At 48.0% G+C, this 18,665-nt stretch overlaps 1 protein-coding gene across 1 annotated transcript; it reads left to right on the top strand.

The window, feature by feature from the left end:
- The first annotated feature begins 3,691 nt into the window (after positions 1-3,691).
- Sox14 (SRY-box transcription factor 14) lies at positions 3,692-4,673 on the top strand. The gene has a single exon (XM_074059588.1). It carries the CDS (start codon positions 3,692-3,694, stop codon positions 4,412-4,414), a length of 723 nt encoding a protein of 240 aa, XP_073915689.1. The 3' UTR covers positions 4,415-4,673.
- The last annotated feature ends 13,992 nt before the right edge of the window (positions 4,674-18,665 follow it).

Raw genomic sequence — 18,665 nt, forward strand, 5'->3', positions numbered from 1 at the left:
GGATCCATAAGAGCCCGAGAAGAGGGCTTCAAATAGATAAGAGAGGGAAAGAGAGAGAGGGGTGAGGAGGAAAAGGGAGGGAGAGAGGAGAGAGAGGGGAGAGAGGAGGTGGGGAGGAAGGGGGAGAGTAGGAGGAGGAGAGAGGGAGTGAGAGGGAGAGCGGGAGAGGGGGGAGACGGAAGAGGAGGAAGAGGAAGGAGGAGGAGTTGGGCCAAAGGACAGGGGAAATGCTGTAGCAAAGGCCCAGAACCAGAAGAGAGCAAGGCACATCCTGGGCCATGAGCAATGAAGATCAGTGGAAGCAATTAGGTTCCTGACTTCACTTCGGAGGCCTCTTCAGTCACTTCTGGAACAGCCTGGCCAAGGCGGTCAAGCGATGTGCAGTTGAGTAACCACCGCGTTGAGTAAAGACAGCGCGTACTGAGTCTGTGTGCGAATTATCCAGGAAAACGTGGAGGAAAGACTTCACCCCAGGACATCTCAAGCAGGAAGTGCATTTAGGCGACCTCTGTCCTCTGCTGGCTCTCTCCAAGGCCACCTCTTCCCAGTGTGCCTCCCAGTGGTCTAGGCTTGGACAGAAGGTAGAGTTCAGAGGAACAACGCAGCGCAGTAAAGCAGTCTGGAGACAGCACAGGCCAGATCTCAAGATCCTGAGATCTCCTGTGCCCTGCCAGCTAAGGAGTCGAATAAACCCCTGACCACCCAGGAATGCGAAAACATGTGCACAACTGCTTGGTTCTCCTAGGAGACAAACGGATACCAGGCCTGGAATGTTGAGGTGTGCAGCGCTCAACCTGGATCTAAGTTTACTTCTCAAGGCCAAGACTAGCACCTTTGATGCTGACACATGCCTGGGTCAGCAGCCTGACTAGGCAGCCTGGGGACACCTGAACCCCTGGAGGTCATGTGGCTCTCAGCTTTCAAGCTGTGACCCCACCAACAAGCACCCATACTTTAATGTATTGATTCTCTGGATAGTGGATAACTCTTAGATTATGAATAACTTTTGGGTTGTTGACCTAAGGCTGACCGGTGGAGGAGTGGTGAAGAGTGCACCCGCTAAAAGAGGGGGAGGAAGAAATATGAAGAATTGAAACTGCCTTGGCACAAATTGGCCAGGGACTGAGAAAAGAGAAAGTCTGAGACCCTGTGTCAGATCCCCTCATTGAGCATTTCTCTAGAGGTGGGTTTCTCTGGGTGTGGTCCCGGTGCCCCCTGTTAGCTCCAGAAGGAGAAATTGGTGCATCCCCACTGGATGCTGGACCTTTCTGGAGAAAGAAGTATTTCTCATTCCTTCAAAAGCCTTTGGGGTTCCCAGATAGAATGGGAATCGTGTGAACAGTAGACCTCCAATCTTTGGCAGGCCCTGAAGGTGAGGCTTGGAAATCCTCCTTCAATTGGCAGGGAAAGTGTCTCTGAGACTCCAAGCTAAATGAAACTCCTTTCAGTCTAAAAGGAAAAACAGAAGGAAGGAAAAAGAAGAAAGTAAGAAAAAGAAAACAATGATAGAAGGGGACATGGCTGTGACTCAGAAGGAATTAAAGCCTCTGCACCTGCTGGGCAAACATCACAGAGGTGTGGGCAGAGGGCGCAAGTCCCAGAATGAGCCTTAAGAGAACTGAGAGCAACACCAGTCTTCCAGTGTGGTTTATCTGCAAAGCAGGTTTAGATGGCTCTGTGGGTCCACATGGGTCCACATTTCATTGCAGCACCATTCAATCATATATGATGTAGAATGGGGTGCAGGAAAAAAAAAAGGTTTTCAAATCCTATACCAGGCATCACGAATTCCCACCAGAGTCATTTTTGACAAATCACCCATTTTTTCTCAAACTCAGTTTCCTAATCTGTAAAATGGGAATAGGGCCCAGCAACTCTAAACAGCTGGCAATAATAGTGAGTAATTCCACATGTCTAATTGTAGGAAGAAGAAGCAAAGTCTTCTCCTCAAACTTGATCCACTACATTCTAAAGAAAGATTCTCCCTTTCTGCCTCCTCCCTCCCTGCCTACCTCCCCCACTCTGGTCTTCTCCAAGCTAACTGAGCTGTGTGCATTTCTAGCCTGTCCTCCCGAGAGAGGCTGGTGCAAAAGCCAATAAGCCTGGAACACACGCAGGTCCTGCTGGGCCTGGGACAATGGTTTCCATTTAATAAATATTTCCCCCAAGGGCATTTCACATTGGGCAGGCAATTATTCAAAGGAAACAGGCTCGCAGGGTTGGCTCTGCGGGTTATTTCGTCCTCTTTACCCGAAGAATGCTCATCTGACTCCAGAAACGGAGTCTGACAGTCTCGCGCCTAGGAAAAATCAGACCCTGGTTGTGGGCACAGTCCGAGACTTTGCGGTGAGGCTGGGACAGAAACGACGCAAGGAAAACCCCCATGACGGATCTCCTGGCTGCCCTTCCAGTTCGGACAGTTGAGGAAAATTGGAGGTTTACCAACACTGAATAATAATAATAATAATAATAATAATAATAATAAGGACTATGGTGGAACACACACACAGCCCCGAAAGTGATGGCTCCCTGCGGGACGCCAGGCTTTCCAGCTTGGGCTCAGAGCGCACAGCTCTGACACAGCCAGGGTCCCAGAGCCAGGCCTGGGTGTCGCATCCTGGGGCAGATGTGGAGGCCACGTTGCAGAGCCGTCCTGGGAGACCGCCGCCAAAGGACCGCCAAGGGTCTGAAGCGAAAACTTTATTTCGCTTGTACCCTGAGTTTTGATATTTCATTTCCTCTTCCAAGGATCTTTGACAAGAGGGGGAAAGTGCTGTCCTTGCATTTCGTGTCGAGGCTGTCCTATATATCAACATGAGCTCTGGTCTTGCTCCCTTTGCTGCCCCTCCCGGGTCTTTGTAATTGAAGCCCTAATTCTCTTTTGCACAACTGGGAAAGGAAACGGCAGATGTGAGAGTTTTATTTTTTTTATTACTATTATTTTGTCAGTGCCAGAGACAATGTGGCCAGACTTGAGCTGGCCGCTCTGCTCTCTCCCTCTATGTGGGTGTCTCTCTCTCACACCTCTCCCCGCCCCCACCAGTGGCTCTCCCTCTTTCCAGTACCCAGGAGTTGGCAGGTGCGCCCCCACTCGCCTGCTCTGCCGCTGATTGGCGCCCAGGTTGGGGAGTCGCCGCCCCGCGCTTATGTCAGAGTGCGTGCTGTCCCGGCCCACCTCGCCTTTGAACTTCGCCGCTTTGGGCTCTTGTTCACCAGCCTCCCCGCATTCTCAGCCAGGTGCAGTGCTAAGGAAGGCAGCTCCAGGAAAGCCACGGGAGGGGGGAGCCACGGCCAGAGACACAAGAGGAGAGAAGGAAACGAGAGAAGGCGAAGGTGGAGAGGCAGAGAAAGAGGAGCCTCCTGCCCTCTCCAGAAAATTACCTGGCCACTTAATCCCTGAGACTCTGGTACTTGGGCCCCTGTCTCTGGTGCCCACAGCCCCCGACCGAACGCTCTCTCATCCCCCGCCCTGCTTATCCCCTCGGCCCCCCGGGGGCTGCCTGGGTGCTGGGACTGGCATGATCAGCTGAACTTCGCAGGGTCAGCTCTTCTCTCTGGCTTCCCCTCACCGGCGCCGAGGCGAGGGGAGCGCAGAGTCCCCACTCAGGACGGACAGACAGACGGCCCACCGCGCCCAGGATCGCCCCGAAGAGCCTCTGCACTCCCCACCCCCGCCCGCCTAGCCGGGACCATGTCCAAACCTTCAGATCACATCAAGCGGCCCATGAATGCCTTCATGGTTTGGTCCCGAGGCCAGAGGCGCAAGATGGCCCAGGAAAACCCCAAGATGCACAACTCGGAGATCAGCAAACGCCTAGGAGCCGAGTGGAAGCTTCTATCCGAGGCAGAGAAGCGGCCGTATATAGACGAAGCCAAAAGGCTGCGCGCCCAGCACATGAAGGAGCACCCCGACTACAAATACCGGCCGCGGCGCAAGCCCAAGAACCTGCTCAAGAAGGACAGGTATGTCTTCCCCCTGCCCTACCTGGGCGACACGGACCCGCTCAAGGCGGCTGGCCTGCCAGTGGGGGCCTCCGACGGCCTCCTGAGCGCGCCCGAGAAAGCCCGGGCCTTCTTGCCACCGGCCTCGGCGCCCTACTCCTTGCTGGACCCCGCGCAGTTTAGCTCGAGTGCCATCCAGAAGATGGGTGAAGTGCCCCACACCTTGGCCACCAGCGCGCTGCCCTACGCGTCCACCCTGGGCTACCAGAACGGCGCCTTCGGCAGCCTCAGCTGCCCCAGCCAGCACACGCACACGCACCCGTCCCCCACCAACCCGGGTTACGTGGTGCCCTGTAACTGTACCGCCTGGTCCGCCTCCACCCTGCAGCCCCCCGTCGCCTACATCCTCTTCCCAGGCATGACCAAGACTGGCATAGACCCTTATTCGTCAGCCCACGCCACTGCCATGTAACCCCCAGCCTGGCCCGGACCTGAAGGGTGGCTTGGAAGCGGGGTCTGCACCCCGTCCTCTGCGCCTATTCTTGGCCTGCAGATGCCTTTGGGTCGGCCCTGCTGCTGCCCGGTACCCTACCCCAGACTCTGCTCTCTCTTCCACAGGGAAGGGAGGGGCGTCCTCCCGGACCCAAGGCGCAGACATGTGCCAGAAACTTGCAAACGCTATGACAGCTACACAGCTGCCCTATCCCGACTCTCCCCAAACAAATCTCCGACTGTACCCCCTTTGGACAAACAAGTAGGCAGTTTTCCTTTATTTATGTCCCCTTCACTCTCCTCGGATAGGCTTTGGACTTGGAACTCCCAGCTCCTGGTATTATATCTAGAATATGCATATATTTTTATTTCCCCCCTGAAGAAAAGAGTTAGGTGTGTCTCTGTGTTTTCCCATCAGACACTAGACACCATTTGCTCTTCACGTGTGTGGGAAGGGAAGGCTTAAAAGTTTAAAACAACAGAAAGGGAAAATTTTTCTATTTAAAACCATGCTATGGTAGTGTTTGCTTCTTTAAAAGGAAAACAAAAAGGACCCACATGGCTATTTACTTTGTGTAAAACAGTGCTCCTAGAGACCTAAGTTTACTTTTAGACAGAATGTCGGGTTATGAAGTCAGGAAGTAGAAAGTGAACGAAAAATTAAAAGAATAAAAACATCCTATATGGTCATAAATGTTTTTGACGATGTCTTGGAAATGTACCTAGAAGGATTTTACCTCGTTGCTCTGTTCATTTGTTGAACAAAGACGTTTTGAATAAAGACAATCTGTCGTTGCAAAAAGTAACCTTTGATGTGCATAAAATCAAGCCAGGAGACCAGGTCCACGGGGCTGGGGATTCGGGAGGCAGGGAGGCTGAGAGTGCCTAGAGAGGATTCTAGCAGTGAAGGCTGGCTGATGTCCTGCATTGGCCAAACCTGGTGGCCCGTGAGCCGGGTGCAGAAGGACCCAGAGTCTGGGATCTGTCCAGTTCTCGGCAAGAGGATCCGCTTTTTTGCCTTCAGAGACTAGACAAAGGTATCAGTCCCTGGAACAGTCATTCTTTTTGTCAGTTTTTCACAAAAGGATCAGATCGCTTCAAGGAAGGAATGAACTAAGACAAAGGCGGACCTAGACCTCTGAGTTCTGGGTGGGTTTTACTATTTTAAAACGGAACTCCAAAGGGATGGGGGGAAGCGCGAGTCTCTTGGGAACCAGTTGCTTGAGCCCAGCACCGCCTCCAGCCTAAGTTCAGAGCATGGAGTGAGGTGGATGGAATCGATTCTTTTTTATTTTCTTTCTTTCTTTCTTTTAGATGCTTGAAAAGACTACTGCGAGGTCCTTTGGGGGGCAGGGGCCCAATACTGATTGCTAAGTTTAAAAATTAAAACCTAAGCAATGCAGAAAAACGTGTCCTTGTTGTCCTCCCCGGACTGTCAGAGACTTTTTTTACTGAGACCCCCAGGGAGAAATGAGAGAAAGAAGACAATGTTGTCACGGCTCGGGAAAAGTTATCATTACTATTTTTTTTATCTCAAAATGTAGGTAGCCAAAAGGGCCCTTTTCTTCCCCCTGAGTGAATGTTTACTTGAAGATTACTGGTTTTCGCGAGGAGAAAAGGTCCTGTATTATTATCTAACCCGAGGGTGCTTCTTGCCTCCGGTTTCCCGCAAGTCTCACCCCAAATCCGTGCTCACGCGTGCTTTTTCCGTGCTTTCTTCACTGGCTTTGATATGGTACGGGGAGGGGGTGGGGCAGCCTAGGGGCAAGTCGCCTTTCTGCCGCTGTTGAGGGATTTGCGCGCTTGCCTCGGCGGTCTCCAAAAGAGTTGGTGTGGCTGGAGGTGCACGAGAAACGTTGTCAAACAGACACCAAAGCCGAAACCCTCGGATTAGCATATTGTCCGCAAAACAATTAGAAGTGTTTGAGGTGCTATTTGGAGCCTATTCATCCGAGCCCCTTTGTCAAAGGGGGATTTTCATTATTAAAAAAAGAAAAAAGTTAGCAGTTGTCCATCTGGCTGAGCTGAATAGCAAAGTGATCCGTGTTGTATATGCTTTTCTCATTAAGAGCTCTTTTGAGACCAGTGTTAGAATTAAACGGTATAACACAATTAACATACACGGGGGCTGAATAGGAGGGGACGCCTATAAATAATAGATAGATAAATAAATGAACGATCAAGCGAAGGTAAACAAAGGAGGGCTGGGGGAGTTGTGGGGGAGGCCGGGCAGGCTGAGCCACGCTTACTTAGCATCACAAAACCCTTTTACAAATCGAAACAATTAGCAAGTGATTTGCCTCTGGTGGCCGTCCGATCTGGGGACTCTGGGTGCGTAGGGAAGGCGGCTTTTCCCGCCCCCTAGGAAGCCCAGGAGACCTGGGGCAGAGGCATCGCGGTTTAGCTGTCTGATATAACCCCAACTGACAGTCCCGTCAGCCTCTGCTCTTCTTTATAGCTCAGTGTCCCTTAAAGCCTCCTAAGATAAGCTTACAGGGGTCTGGTGTCTCCCCGCAGAGCCCCGCGGAGGAGCGTCCTGAGCGCACAGAGCATCCCAGCGGGAGGAAGAACCCCGCGTGCACCGCCCCACTAGGGTGCCCCGCCGACTCCAAGTGAAGTTAGATTGGAAAAGGGTAAAAGACAGGTTTGAGAGGCGAAGGCCTCTGGTGGCGGCAGAAGCTAAAAATCTGAAACCAGAGGTCCAGATTGCGCCGGGCCCTGAGGACTCCGAGAGGAGCTCCAGGAAACTGGGGTGCACTTGTAGCGGAAAGAAGCCGGGGCACCCGCTGCCAGGGGACCGAACTCTCTTTCCAGCGCACAGAGCGCAGGTAGCCCACAGTGGCTCCCGGGACCTGAAGCCACGGATCAGGCTCAAGACGTTCCTTTCCACAGCCCTTCGTTGGCTTCCTTCGTGGCCGGCCTCTCCTCCTGGGCCTGGTCCCAGCCTCGGCCCCCGCAGGGTCTGCCTCAGTTTCACTTTCCTTGCCCGGCGGCCCGCTGAGAGTTCGCAGAGGTGCGCGGCCATGACTCGTCTTAACAAACAGCCCAAATCCTCCTTGTCACGCCGCTGACAGGGCCGATTACTGACTTTGAAGTCAGGCGCAGACAAAAAGAAATCCCCTGGGGGGTGTGGGTGAAAGCCAGTCTCTGTCAAACCTGTTTGCTCACAACTGTCTCTTTCTTTCAAGAAAATCATTAAAGCAAACCTGTAGGGAGAGGAGCGCCCCGCCCGCCCAGAGCCGAGAAAGAGCCGCTTCTCCTGGGCGCGCCCCGCGCAGCAAACAGCAGCCAAAGAGCTCCCCTCGACGGACTCTGGGCGCCCGGAGAACCCGAGCTCCGGTGACACGCGGGGCGCCGGAGACCCTGCGGGAGGAGATCCTGCCACCCCTTGGTGCGCTGGGCACGCAGCCTGGGAGCGCCGGATTTCACCCGCTGCAGCCTGAGCCTCCCCAGCAGAGGTGACCAGGTATGGCCTGGACCTCTTGCCTGTAGGTGCCACTGATTCCAGGGACTCCTCCCCGCAAATTGACCCAACACCTGCCGCGCCCGCCCTTGTCGGTCCTCTACTGAGTGTCTCCTAGGACCGTGGAGAGCTGAACAGCACTGGTGGCCGCGGGTGGCACGGGCAGGGACAGAGTTGTTTGGGTTCGAGCTAAGTTTTCATTCTTAAACCTTCGCAGCCTTCAATCTCTTCTGAGAGATTCGGAATCCTTGACGCCTTCCAGCTTCCGACCTCTTTCGGAGAGCTTTTCTCAGTGTTGTTATGTGCTTTCTTATATTTGGGTCCAATCCCCAAAACCTTTGATTCCCTTCCAGTTTCAGAATTTTCCTACTTAAATGTCTATTTCCTTAAAACTGCTAACTTTAAAAAGAAGGCGAACTACCTCCAGTGAATCACACTGAGGTGTGAATGACTGACATTTGATACCTTTTTAAAGGGGAATGTCCATTGATTCAAAGCTGGGTAATAGTTTGGCTTGGGTACAGCCTAGGGACTTTCACTACATCTCACCACCTCGGGAAGTTCTTCAGCCCTTGCAGTCTCTCTCGAGAAACAGGGGATTGCCAGGGCCCTGAAAACTTGGCAAACAGAGGGACCATGTCTGCCCTCCAGGTCTCTCTGGAACTTGGGCTCCTCCCCAGCTCAGGCCTTGACGTTATTCAAGTGGACAATAGACTTCAAGTCATTGGATCTGCATAACAAGTAGTTCACAAAATTCATGTTAAGAACTCTATATCTGCTAAGTTGTGCTTGTGTACCGGGGAGAGAGGAAGAGACGGAGGAGGACTGTTAGATTTGGGTGCAGGAAGTGACCAGTGCTTCCTGCTTTCTCCAAGGGGCGTTCTCTCTTGACCCCTGAGGTCCTCGCGGACCCAGCAGTAAGACCACCACTTGGGCTGGTTTCTTTCCAGGAGCTGTGTGGATGATGCGCCTTGGCCTGGAACCAGAAGCTTTGGCATTGGGCCGCAGCAGAGGAATTAAGAAAATAATGAAGTTGGAGACAGGCGCGGGGAGAGGGGGCGCTAGAAATCCTGGGGGGTCGACACGCAAGCGGAGACTTTGGGTCGTCTCCACAGAACCGCGGCTGTGTGCCTGCCCGGGTTGGCCTGTCCTGGGAAGGGGGCTAGAAGGCAGGAAAGACGAGGCTTCGCTTCCCTCCCGGCTCCAAGCCTAGCCTCTGGCTCTGCGAGTGGCACAGCTGTCAAGCGCGGGCTGGAACCCCACCTCCCGGGCCTGGGTGATGGAGTCGTGCTCTTTGCAAGCGGGAAGGGCCGTAGGTCCAAGGTGTCCCTCTGCAGCCTCCCCAGATTTTCCGTCCTTTTCGCTCAGACTCCTACCCAGGAGATCCCTGACTTCCCAAATGTCCCAAGCATTTAGTCCAGGTTGGGGAAAGGAAGCCGGTGCCCCGGCCAGACAGAGACCGAAAGGAGTCTGCAAGTTTTCTCTTTGTTTCAAAGTGGAGAAGTTGGGTTACTCTAGCAGCCAGTGGCCATGTCCAAACTTTTCCACTCGGGTCCGGAAAAGAAGCAATTCATACGAGATCAGTGCATTTTGGGCACAGATGGCCAAGGGACTTTAGTTGAAAACTCTACCGACCGACAGGCCAGGCTGCAGTTGACTAGAAAGGCCACACCCGACGGCAGCACTAGGTGACTTAAGTTCCCGCAGCCGCTGTGCAGGGATGGAGGAGAGCTCCGGCATCTTAGGGCACTTCAAGCCGGCGCCACCTTTGAGCGCCCAGGCGCTGCTGGCTCTAGTGCTGCGTGGAGAATTTAGGGAGGCAGGTGAGAGGTGCGGCTGGGGAGGCGAGGCGGTGCACCTGCCTAAGCTGGCTGAGAGCGGAGAGCCGGGAGTTCCCGCGCCCCTAAGCAGCTCTGCGCTTCCCGGCGCCCCACCGAGCTCCCCGCGGGCTCGCCGGACGCCCCGCCCGGGGACCCAGGCAGGAAAAAAGAGGAGGGAGGGAGCGGGTGGCCGGGGCTCGTGCTGCCGGTCCCCGTTCGCCCGACACCCCCCGTGGAGCGGCAAGTCAATGGGATTTGCACACTCGAGGTGTAACAGCATTACTGCATTAATTACCATTTCCATTTCACGTCTAGATTGTTTACTTATCTGCGGGAAACATATGTCGGGAGAAGTTCACATTCCGGATTCTGCTCCGCTGCCCAAGGTGCAATTCCGGGGAGGAGGCGAGGGGGAGGGGAGGGCTTCAGATTTTTTATTACACCCTCTAGCCTTATCTGCCGCTGTAAATTATGAGGATCCTCCATTGAGCGGCATATGGAGATTATATACTTTTTTGAATATCGTTTCCCAAAGCCTGCAGATTTTCACTTTGAAATGAAACAATCCTCCACCGGTTCCCCGGGGCCGGGCGCCTCCTGCGCTGACCCGCGAGGACAGGGGCGGGGGGTGTGGGAGACCAGTCCCGCAGATCCCGGGGCGCACCCACATCCCCAGGGCCGCCCCCAGCGTCCCCAGAGCCCCCTTTTCCAAAGTCTAAGATACTCTCCCCCGTAAAAAAACTATTTATGCGCGGTGTTTGAGAACCAAAGCAGCATCCCTACTCTGTTGCCCTGCCCCTCGCCTGGTACTTTTGAGAGTCACAGCATTTTTTTTTTTTTTTCATTTCGGATATCCGCGTAGACGCGACCTCACTTCTGCCCTCTTCCTACGCCCGGCTGCTCCAAACCCACCACAAGGGACAAGGTGTTCACTCACACCTGCAGCCAGCAGCCTTGTTTTTGCGCACATCAAAGCTTCTCGTGCGCCTCGGTCTTGGGACAGCAGACTTCAGCTTCTTTGTCTGAAGGGCGGTGGAGGTGGCGCGGGCAACGCGCCCCGCTTGCGACCGACTGCGCATTGTGAACCCTGATCGGAAATTCTGCCGAGAAAGCAACTACCCACCCTAGTAGCGCGGACTAAATCCCATCTCTCTTATCTCTCGGAGACTCCTTTCAGGCTGAGATCTGAGGGAGAGGGGGGAAAAGGAGAATCATTGTTCTTCTTTTTTAAAATTTAATATACCAAGCCACCCGTTAAGGTCATTTATATGCTTAATTTAGTGATAAAAGTCAAGAAGCAGAATCACAGGATTCTTCTATTTCTTTTGGCCACGTTTTTCTACCATAATTGGAAAAGCAGTAAAATATATGTGTGTGTAATTTTTTTTTCGTTTACTGCTTTGTCTGCAATGCAGTCATAATAGGTCTACTTTTGTAAAGTAATTTGTTTGCTTTTTTAAAGGATATGAGGAGAAAAATGTGCCTTTTATGCGATTTCTTTCATCTTGTCTGGGTTCAGTGTGCAGAATTACACACACTCGCTTTGTAGACACCTACCCTCAAACGCCAAACTGAAATTTCCTTGAAATGTCCGTTTTTATGATTCATAAACCCCGTGGGAAAACAATTGTAATGTTATTCCAGAACAATTAAATGAACCAAAGCAATACAATTAAGGCAGTAAAGAAGATGGAAAATGGAGAAATACACAGATTCTTTTCTATTAAGCATTGTTTTGGGATTTCTAATTTTTTTTTCAAGACCTCTAAGAAAATTGTGAGGTGTCACCTCTCCCTTCTGGGTCTATCTGTAATTGAATCTAGGTCACTATTCTAAAGCAAGAAAAGTCTGCTTCCCACTTTCCTACATCAGGCTGAAATTTGGGGGAGGGACAAGGGTCTTGCAATTTCATTTAAAATGTAATGGTGAATGAACTGATAAGCAAATAGGGAAAAAGAGACTGCTTAAAAGAAAAAAAGGCATGGCTTTAATATGCTCCAGATGGGGGGAAAATGATTTACATGAGAGTTTATTTCCTCTTTGCTGATATGAAAGAATTACAGATACAAAACCCACTGATCTATAGAATAAAAAAAAGAAAAGAAATGTTATTTTCCTGTAAAGGTGTCAGTTCATTTATATTCATTTAACCATCCATCCATCGATTCAGTTTCTCACTCCTTGCACATTCTCTCTGGCTCTGTTAAACCTTCCCTTACCAATACACTTTGCTAGAATATGCAATGAAGTTTTCTTTCTTTAAAAAATATTGGATTAAGATGAAGTAGGTAAACATAGGAAAAGAGAGAAGGTACTGTTGTTAAATATCCTTGATAATTTAACATTATGATTTTATGGCAAAATTTTAACCATGGTCATATCTCATTATTGTTTGTGGGTTGAGTTCATGCAGGTAGACTGTGGCTACGATCATATACAGAGGCTATGCAGTTATTTTCCCATAAAATATGCTTGCATTAGAAAGATGTGTTTCAGTTGAAAACCTTTCTGTAACATAGATAATATAACAAAAACTGAATTGTTATGACTAGTTAACTGTTGCCCAATAATGTATTGTTTCATTAAAATAGCTATTTTTACAAGAATGAACAAGTTCATGTTTCCCTGAGGATTTTCTGCTTGGTCAAGGTAGAAGCAGCATCAAATCTTTTGTATTAAAGTTACCCAGTCCACATAAGTGTGTAGTAAAATTTGCATATATCAAGAAAGAAACAAGAAACGAGAGGTGTCATTTGGGTAGCTTCCAAGTAGTGGAGAATATGTTTTACTTTTTTGAAATAAAATGACAGACACTTTCTCCATAGACTTTCTCCTAAGTAAGGGAGTAATGTAGCGTCACTCCCTGCTTCAGTGACACCCAATTAATGGCTGGATATCTACAGACCCTAAGCAAAGGAAAGATCAACCATCAAAACCTGATGGTGGATTTCATTAAGCAGGAAAAATTGCTTAAGACAGTTCCCACAGGATGAAGCTTTTCCACATTGAAGACTAATACTTCCATTCTTTTTCTCTTTTTCCCTTTCTTATCCCTTCCTTCTCTTCCTCTTCCCCCTTCTCTTGTTTTGTTTTTGTTTTGAAAATATGGACACTGCTAGTGGACCAGAAATTTCCTTCATAAATCCTTGGCTGTATTTGTCTCTTTCTGGTCCTACTTTCTTTCACTGTAGTGATGCATTTTCTTACTGACCTAATTTTTAATCAAACAAACCAAGAATGAGGCAAAAGGAGTAACAGTCTGGTCTGAAGTTGAAATGTTTATTTCTTGCCTCAAACTCTATACACCCATTTGGAATAAGTGCTTTTAAAAAATATAAATCAGCTGGCTGAGAGGTTACTTTTAAAACATTTTAGAATTGCTTTTTATGATTGTCTTTTACCTCTTGTGCACTTCAATGTTTGTGATAATTATGTCTAGTAAGAAGTATCCATTTGATTTGAAATATCTTTGGAAATTAAATTGACAAGATAAGAATTGGAGGTCTGAAGTTCAGAGGTGAGCTGAACTTTTCTCTGTCTGAATGTACTTTTGGTTTACAATTAGATAATTATATATTCATATAAACAAATTTTTAATGTGAGCTAAACTGAGCACAAAGTTGGTGTAAATACAGAAGACACCCTCTGCTGCTGTGACAGCTTCAGGTGACACCTCGGGTTCAGGCCAGTCTTGTTACTCCAGGCTTGGTAAAACCCAAAGTCCATCACAAAACTAAAGCAGTCTTCATGATGGGAAAGGTCAGAATCATATGGGAAGCCAATCTGTTATCAAAATCAGACACCTTAGCTCCATTGCAGTTGATTGAAGATGTTGCAACATTTCTCGAAAACATATTTTACAATAAATAAATGGAATGAGTGATACTGGAGGTGGGTTTGGATTTTTCATTTTAGGAAGAGAATTTTGAATGGCAAATTCAAATCCAAGCTTTGTGGCTAGGTCTCTCTCTGCAGCAGCCCCATCCTTCTGCAGGTTATCACTTCTAGAGCTCTCTTGGCACACCAAGAGCCTCCACATTTTGGCGGACAGTCTCTTGCCCTCTCATGTCAACATCTAGAGGACAGTCTCCAGGGACATTTTCACCTTGTTCTCTGAACTTCTTTGGGGAAACAGAAATTAGATTGTCTCCACTATGCTCTAGTGTGTAATATCATGGACATCTGAAATCATCAAACCCACCAAGAGAGGGCATCCTCATCCTCTGCTGAGAAGACCTAAGGAAAACAGGTAACTTTCATTTGGGACAAACTCTTGCAAATATATCTATATCTATCTATGTCTATATCATTATGATTTCACTCTTCCTAGCTGGGAAGGCCTCAAAAGTAAGATAAATCCAGAAAGGAAAAAAGTTATTTGGCTTGAGACCAAAAGGGATATATATCAACTTCTCTCTTCTGGTCATTCTGAGTTTCAAGCAGATGTCAAAATATTCTACTATCGTGATTAAGGGGGAAGCCAGTGGAAAAGGCAGGCATTCATGAATGAATTTACCAATTCCTGTGGTTCAAATTCCTTACTTTCCTGAATGGCAGTTAATCACCACTACTATGCAGGGGAACCCAGATTCCTGATATCATGTTACACATTGCTGTCAGTGAGACAGGGTGGGAAAGGGGTGATGAAAGAAGTGATATAATACTGCCAGTAAAACATAAAAGTCCTAATAACTGGCCTTCAGTCCCCTACTGATGGGATCAAGTCCACTCATATACTCTCCTTGATAAGAAAGAGAAGAGGTAAAAGCTCCAGCCACCTTTGCAAGAGAAACCCACCACACTTAAAGACACAAGGCCTAGGGTGTGATCAGAAGTGCCTGGAAGACCCTAGGAGCTCAGGAGACATGTGGCCTGGCACAGAAGCGAAAGGCTGAGTATCTAGCCTCAAACCTTTTACTTACTGTAGCCCCTGGCTTAGAGAAAGAAAAAAAGTAAGGACAGTCATATGTTATACCCTGTGCCTGAACTGGTGGACAAAGAGCCCATTGGCCACAAATGGATAAGATAATGATTTCTTTGAAATCAATGGCTGAGAGTTCTAGCCAACATCATCAACAGTGTTAGGTATCATCTCAACAAATGAATTAAATGAGATTACTTTTTCTTTCATGAACTTGTGTTTTAGGGACGCATTTTAATTAATTTGTATTGCTTTTCAGGATCCTGAAGATTTGTCTCCTTCCTTGGGGAGATGTAATCTGTTTGCAGTAAGAGGACATCTCATGGTTTATTAGCTGGATGTTAACTGAGCACTGTGCAAAGTATTTGTGAAGAGCTCTAAATACTTCCGCCTTGTTAAATTTTCCCTGAAGCGCCATAAGGTAGGTACTACGATTATTCCTGCTTCACATGGGAGGAAAGTGGTGCTCAGAGACACTAGTGACTGACTCAAGAGCTCACAGCCTTCACAGTGGAACTGTTAGTCCTGAGTTCAGTCTGTCCTCTCCTATTTATAAACCCAAAGTAGGAAAAGGACAGAGCAGAAGTCCCATGGAATTCACAGCTAAGGAAAAGATCGAGAAAGGGATGAAAATGTAGCATTTTGGAGTGCATGATAGCAGAGGAGCAGAAGCAACTTCTCTTTCCCAGCTTATGAGCGGAATATGTGGAACTAAACCAATGAGCATCTTCCATCAACATGAGCCCTCTTACTAGTCAGGCTTACAGTGACTCAGCTTTGTTCTTCCCAGTCTCACTGGTCGCTTCTAAGTCTACTGGATGGGTGGACAGCCAGTGACAGGACATCATCCTGATTTGGAGTAGCACATCCATAGACACAGATTTCCTGAAGAGCCTACCAGAGGAGCCCCTAAGTTTCTTCAAAGTCCATTTCATGATGCTGATTCCAGAGGGGCCTCTTAGGCAGCTTAGCAAGAGAAGATATATTGAGAAGGGAGAGAAGAAATACTTCTGAGAGTCCTGATTATCATTCTCTTGCCCCTAATTGGCTTAGTAAATCTGTGATTCTGATCACCCCCTTGAATTTCTCAGTCAGTCAGATTCTTAAACTATTCCTAGCCTCTGTGTCTTTGCCTCAAAACGGGAACAATGCTCTTGCTTGGTTCTCCTGCATTGAGCAATGCCTTATCAACCATGCTATACCAAGTAGTTTTTGAATTTCCTTGCTAATCACACTTTGCATTTGTTATACCTTTCTGGAAGGATCACAGCTTGCCATAAAAAAAGTTACTGATCACAATATTTATTTTGAAGGCAATATCAGAATATCCAAAAGCTTCTCAGAGAAGCAGCAAAATTTTGACTGTCATACTAAGAGAAATTCTTTACAACAACCTGGAAGACTCTGGGAGACCAGGGAGATGTTGCCTGGCATAGAAGCCAAAGGCTGAACACCCAGCCTCAGACTACAGATTTGCTGAAGACTCTAGCTTAAATGTGGCACAGCTACAGGTTTGGGCACAACTTTTACAGACAGAACTAGTCTGAAACGTGTTTATTTACTCTTTCTCCTTCTAGCTTTAGGGTCAGCACTTTGGTTGTGTCTGTTAATTATATTGTGCAAAATCTAACACATTCCCATTGGGACTGTGGACGGGAAGGATGGGAGGCTGAATTGGAAGGAGAGACCCGAATATGTTTTGAGAGCCAGAAACTGCCCTCTCTGCAGGATGGTCAGCTGTGTAGGACTCAGCAGGAAGGAAGGGACCACCACTAACCACAGGCAGTCCAGTCCTGGGCAAGTCTCCATGACAAGGAAGTTCGGATCTTTAGTCACATGGGTTCATACACTATACACAGACCCTGCCGCCTGCCTTCCTTGGATATTTAATTTGCTGTAAGTTGTGGCTTTGGATGGCCAAATTTTTATCTGTGGCCGTTCAAAGTCTGTGGTAGTTTTTAACATTACATTGTCTTTATTTGTATCTCAGCACATCCAATGTAGCCTGAAGTAAAAGTTTAAAACTGTTTAGTTCCATGGAAGAAAAAAGCACTCCACAAATGAAACATTTGTTTCTGACTGACACTGACTTTACCTATGTGTTTCTTTGAAGGTCTAAATGGTCTTCCAAACTCAAAAGTTACGTTTTACTCTTCTGCCAAATTGCTCACCTGGAACTCCTTTGCAGCTGTAAAGTTCTTGAGGGCCTCTGCTGCAGGCAGGAATCTGTGTGACTCCTTCCGGGTTACACTGCTCCCAGTACAGTTAACTCAAGCCTCACAGCTGCCTGGTCTGCAGGTGTTCTTTCTGTTTTACAGAAGAAGCTGGGGCTTTGAGAAGTTGAATGATTTCCTGCAGCCACAAAAGTCAATGTGAAGACAACCTGAAACTTAGATCTTTTCCCTGTCAGTCTGGGATTTTGGCTACCACTGGTCACACCTGTAGACCTATAACCCCTGCATCCCTTGTCTGTCTTTCCTCAGGTCAACACAGGCTTTCTCTAGTCCAGAGTTCCTCTTCAGTCTTACCTTTAATATGATAGCTAATTCATTGGGAGTCTTCCACTTTGGATTTGTTTTGCTTTTCTCAGTCTTTGGAGGCAGCAGAATAGCATTTTGGCTAATCTTGGCGTTAAGAGTCAGACCTAGACTTCAATCCTACATCTGCTGCTTGCAAGCTGTGCCAGTTCCAGCATGTTGTTTAACTTCTCTGTGCCTCCCTTTTCTCATCAGCACAATGGCGATAGGAAGATTGCTCTTAGGTAATTATAGTCCTAAGGCCTCCTAAGATCGTTTTGAGGATTAAAAGACATAACCATTGTAAATTGCTTAACACCGTGTCACCCAATTAACGTTAGCTATAGTTTGGAGAGTATTACCTATTCTCTTTCACATTCCCTGTTGAATTCAGGATACATTTTCTCATATATTTTATGATGAATGCAAATACCAGCTTAGGGTCTATACTGCCCATCTCTTCAAAGTGACATTATACTTTTGAAAGTGATACAGAGCACCCCCAAACTCTCTCCTCTTTCCACACAGCCTTAGTTTGCCCATAATTTCACAGAGTTTTAAAAACTTATTATTTATAGCACAATTGGATGATGAGGGCACCATTTAGGAATTTTTAGATTGACAAATCTTGTTTCCTTCCACTTACATGGAAAAGAAAACAATTTCTCTTGTTTCAGATCAGAAACTCTGGTCTCTTTGGTAGTTGGAAATGGAAAAAGGATTTCCATGAGTTTCTTGGTCCCATGGCCAGAGAAAATATTATGCACCTCCTCCTGCTCCCAAATTCATCATTTCTCAGACTCCTGTCCTCATCATAGTCTTCTTTGTTAATTGTAACCTGAAGGGCCTCCCCTTTCCTGTGCTTCCCAAATCTTCTTTCCCAGAGCCAAGAGCACTTAGAAATTCTTCACCTCGTTATCTTCCCCCTCTGAAACCTGACCCTCCCTTTCTTCACTTCTTCCTTTTTCTGGTCTGTATTCTCCCCGCCTTCTCCTTTACCTCAGATATCCCTACCCCAGCTTCCTCATTCAACCCATAGTCAGGGAGTGATGGTCACATTCAGGCAATTTGGGGACTATTGTCTTCTCTTTGAATATCATCCCTGTTCTGAAATTTACTTGCACTTGGTAGAGTGCTTGCCTAGCAAACACAGAAGCCCAGAACTCAATTCCCGGCACTGCTCACTCACACACACACACACACACATTCTCTTTCTCTCTCTCTCTCTCTCTCTCTCTCTCTCTCTCTCTCTCTACTGAAATTGCCTCTTCTTCCATCCAGTTTTCTGTCACTCATTACCTGTTGTAACTATGGACCTTTCTCAGGGTTAGCTTACTAATGAGTTAAAGGGGGATTTTGTAATCCATCTTGCTACGGATTTTATGAGGACTAGATGAGATAACATGCAGGTGTTCAGCCTGGTGCCTGGCACACATAGATACCTATGAAAATTAACAATGGTCATGTCTTATTACTCACTGGAATCTGTAGGGAAGAAATCAATGTACCAT

This window comes from Castor canadensis, chromosome 17, assembly GCF_047511655.1.
Source record: "Castor canadensis chromosome 17, mCasCan1.hap1v2, whole genome shotgun sequence".
NCBI lineage: Eukaryota > Metazoa > Chordata > Mammalia > Rodentia > Castoridae > Castor > Castor canadensis.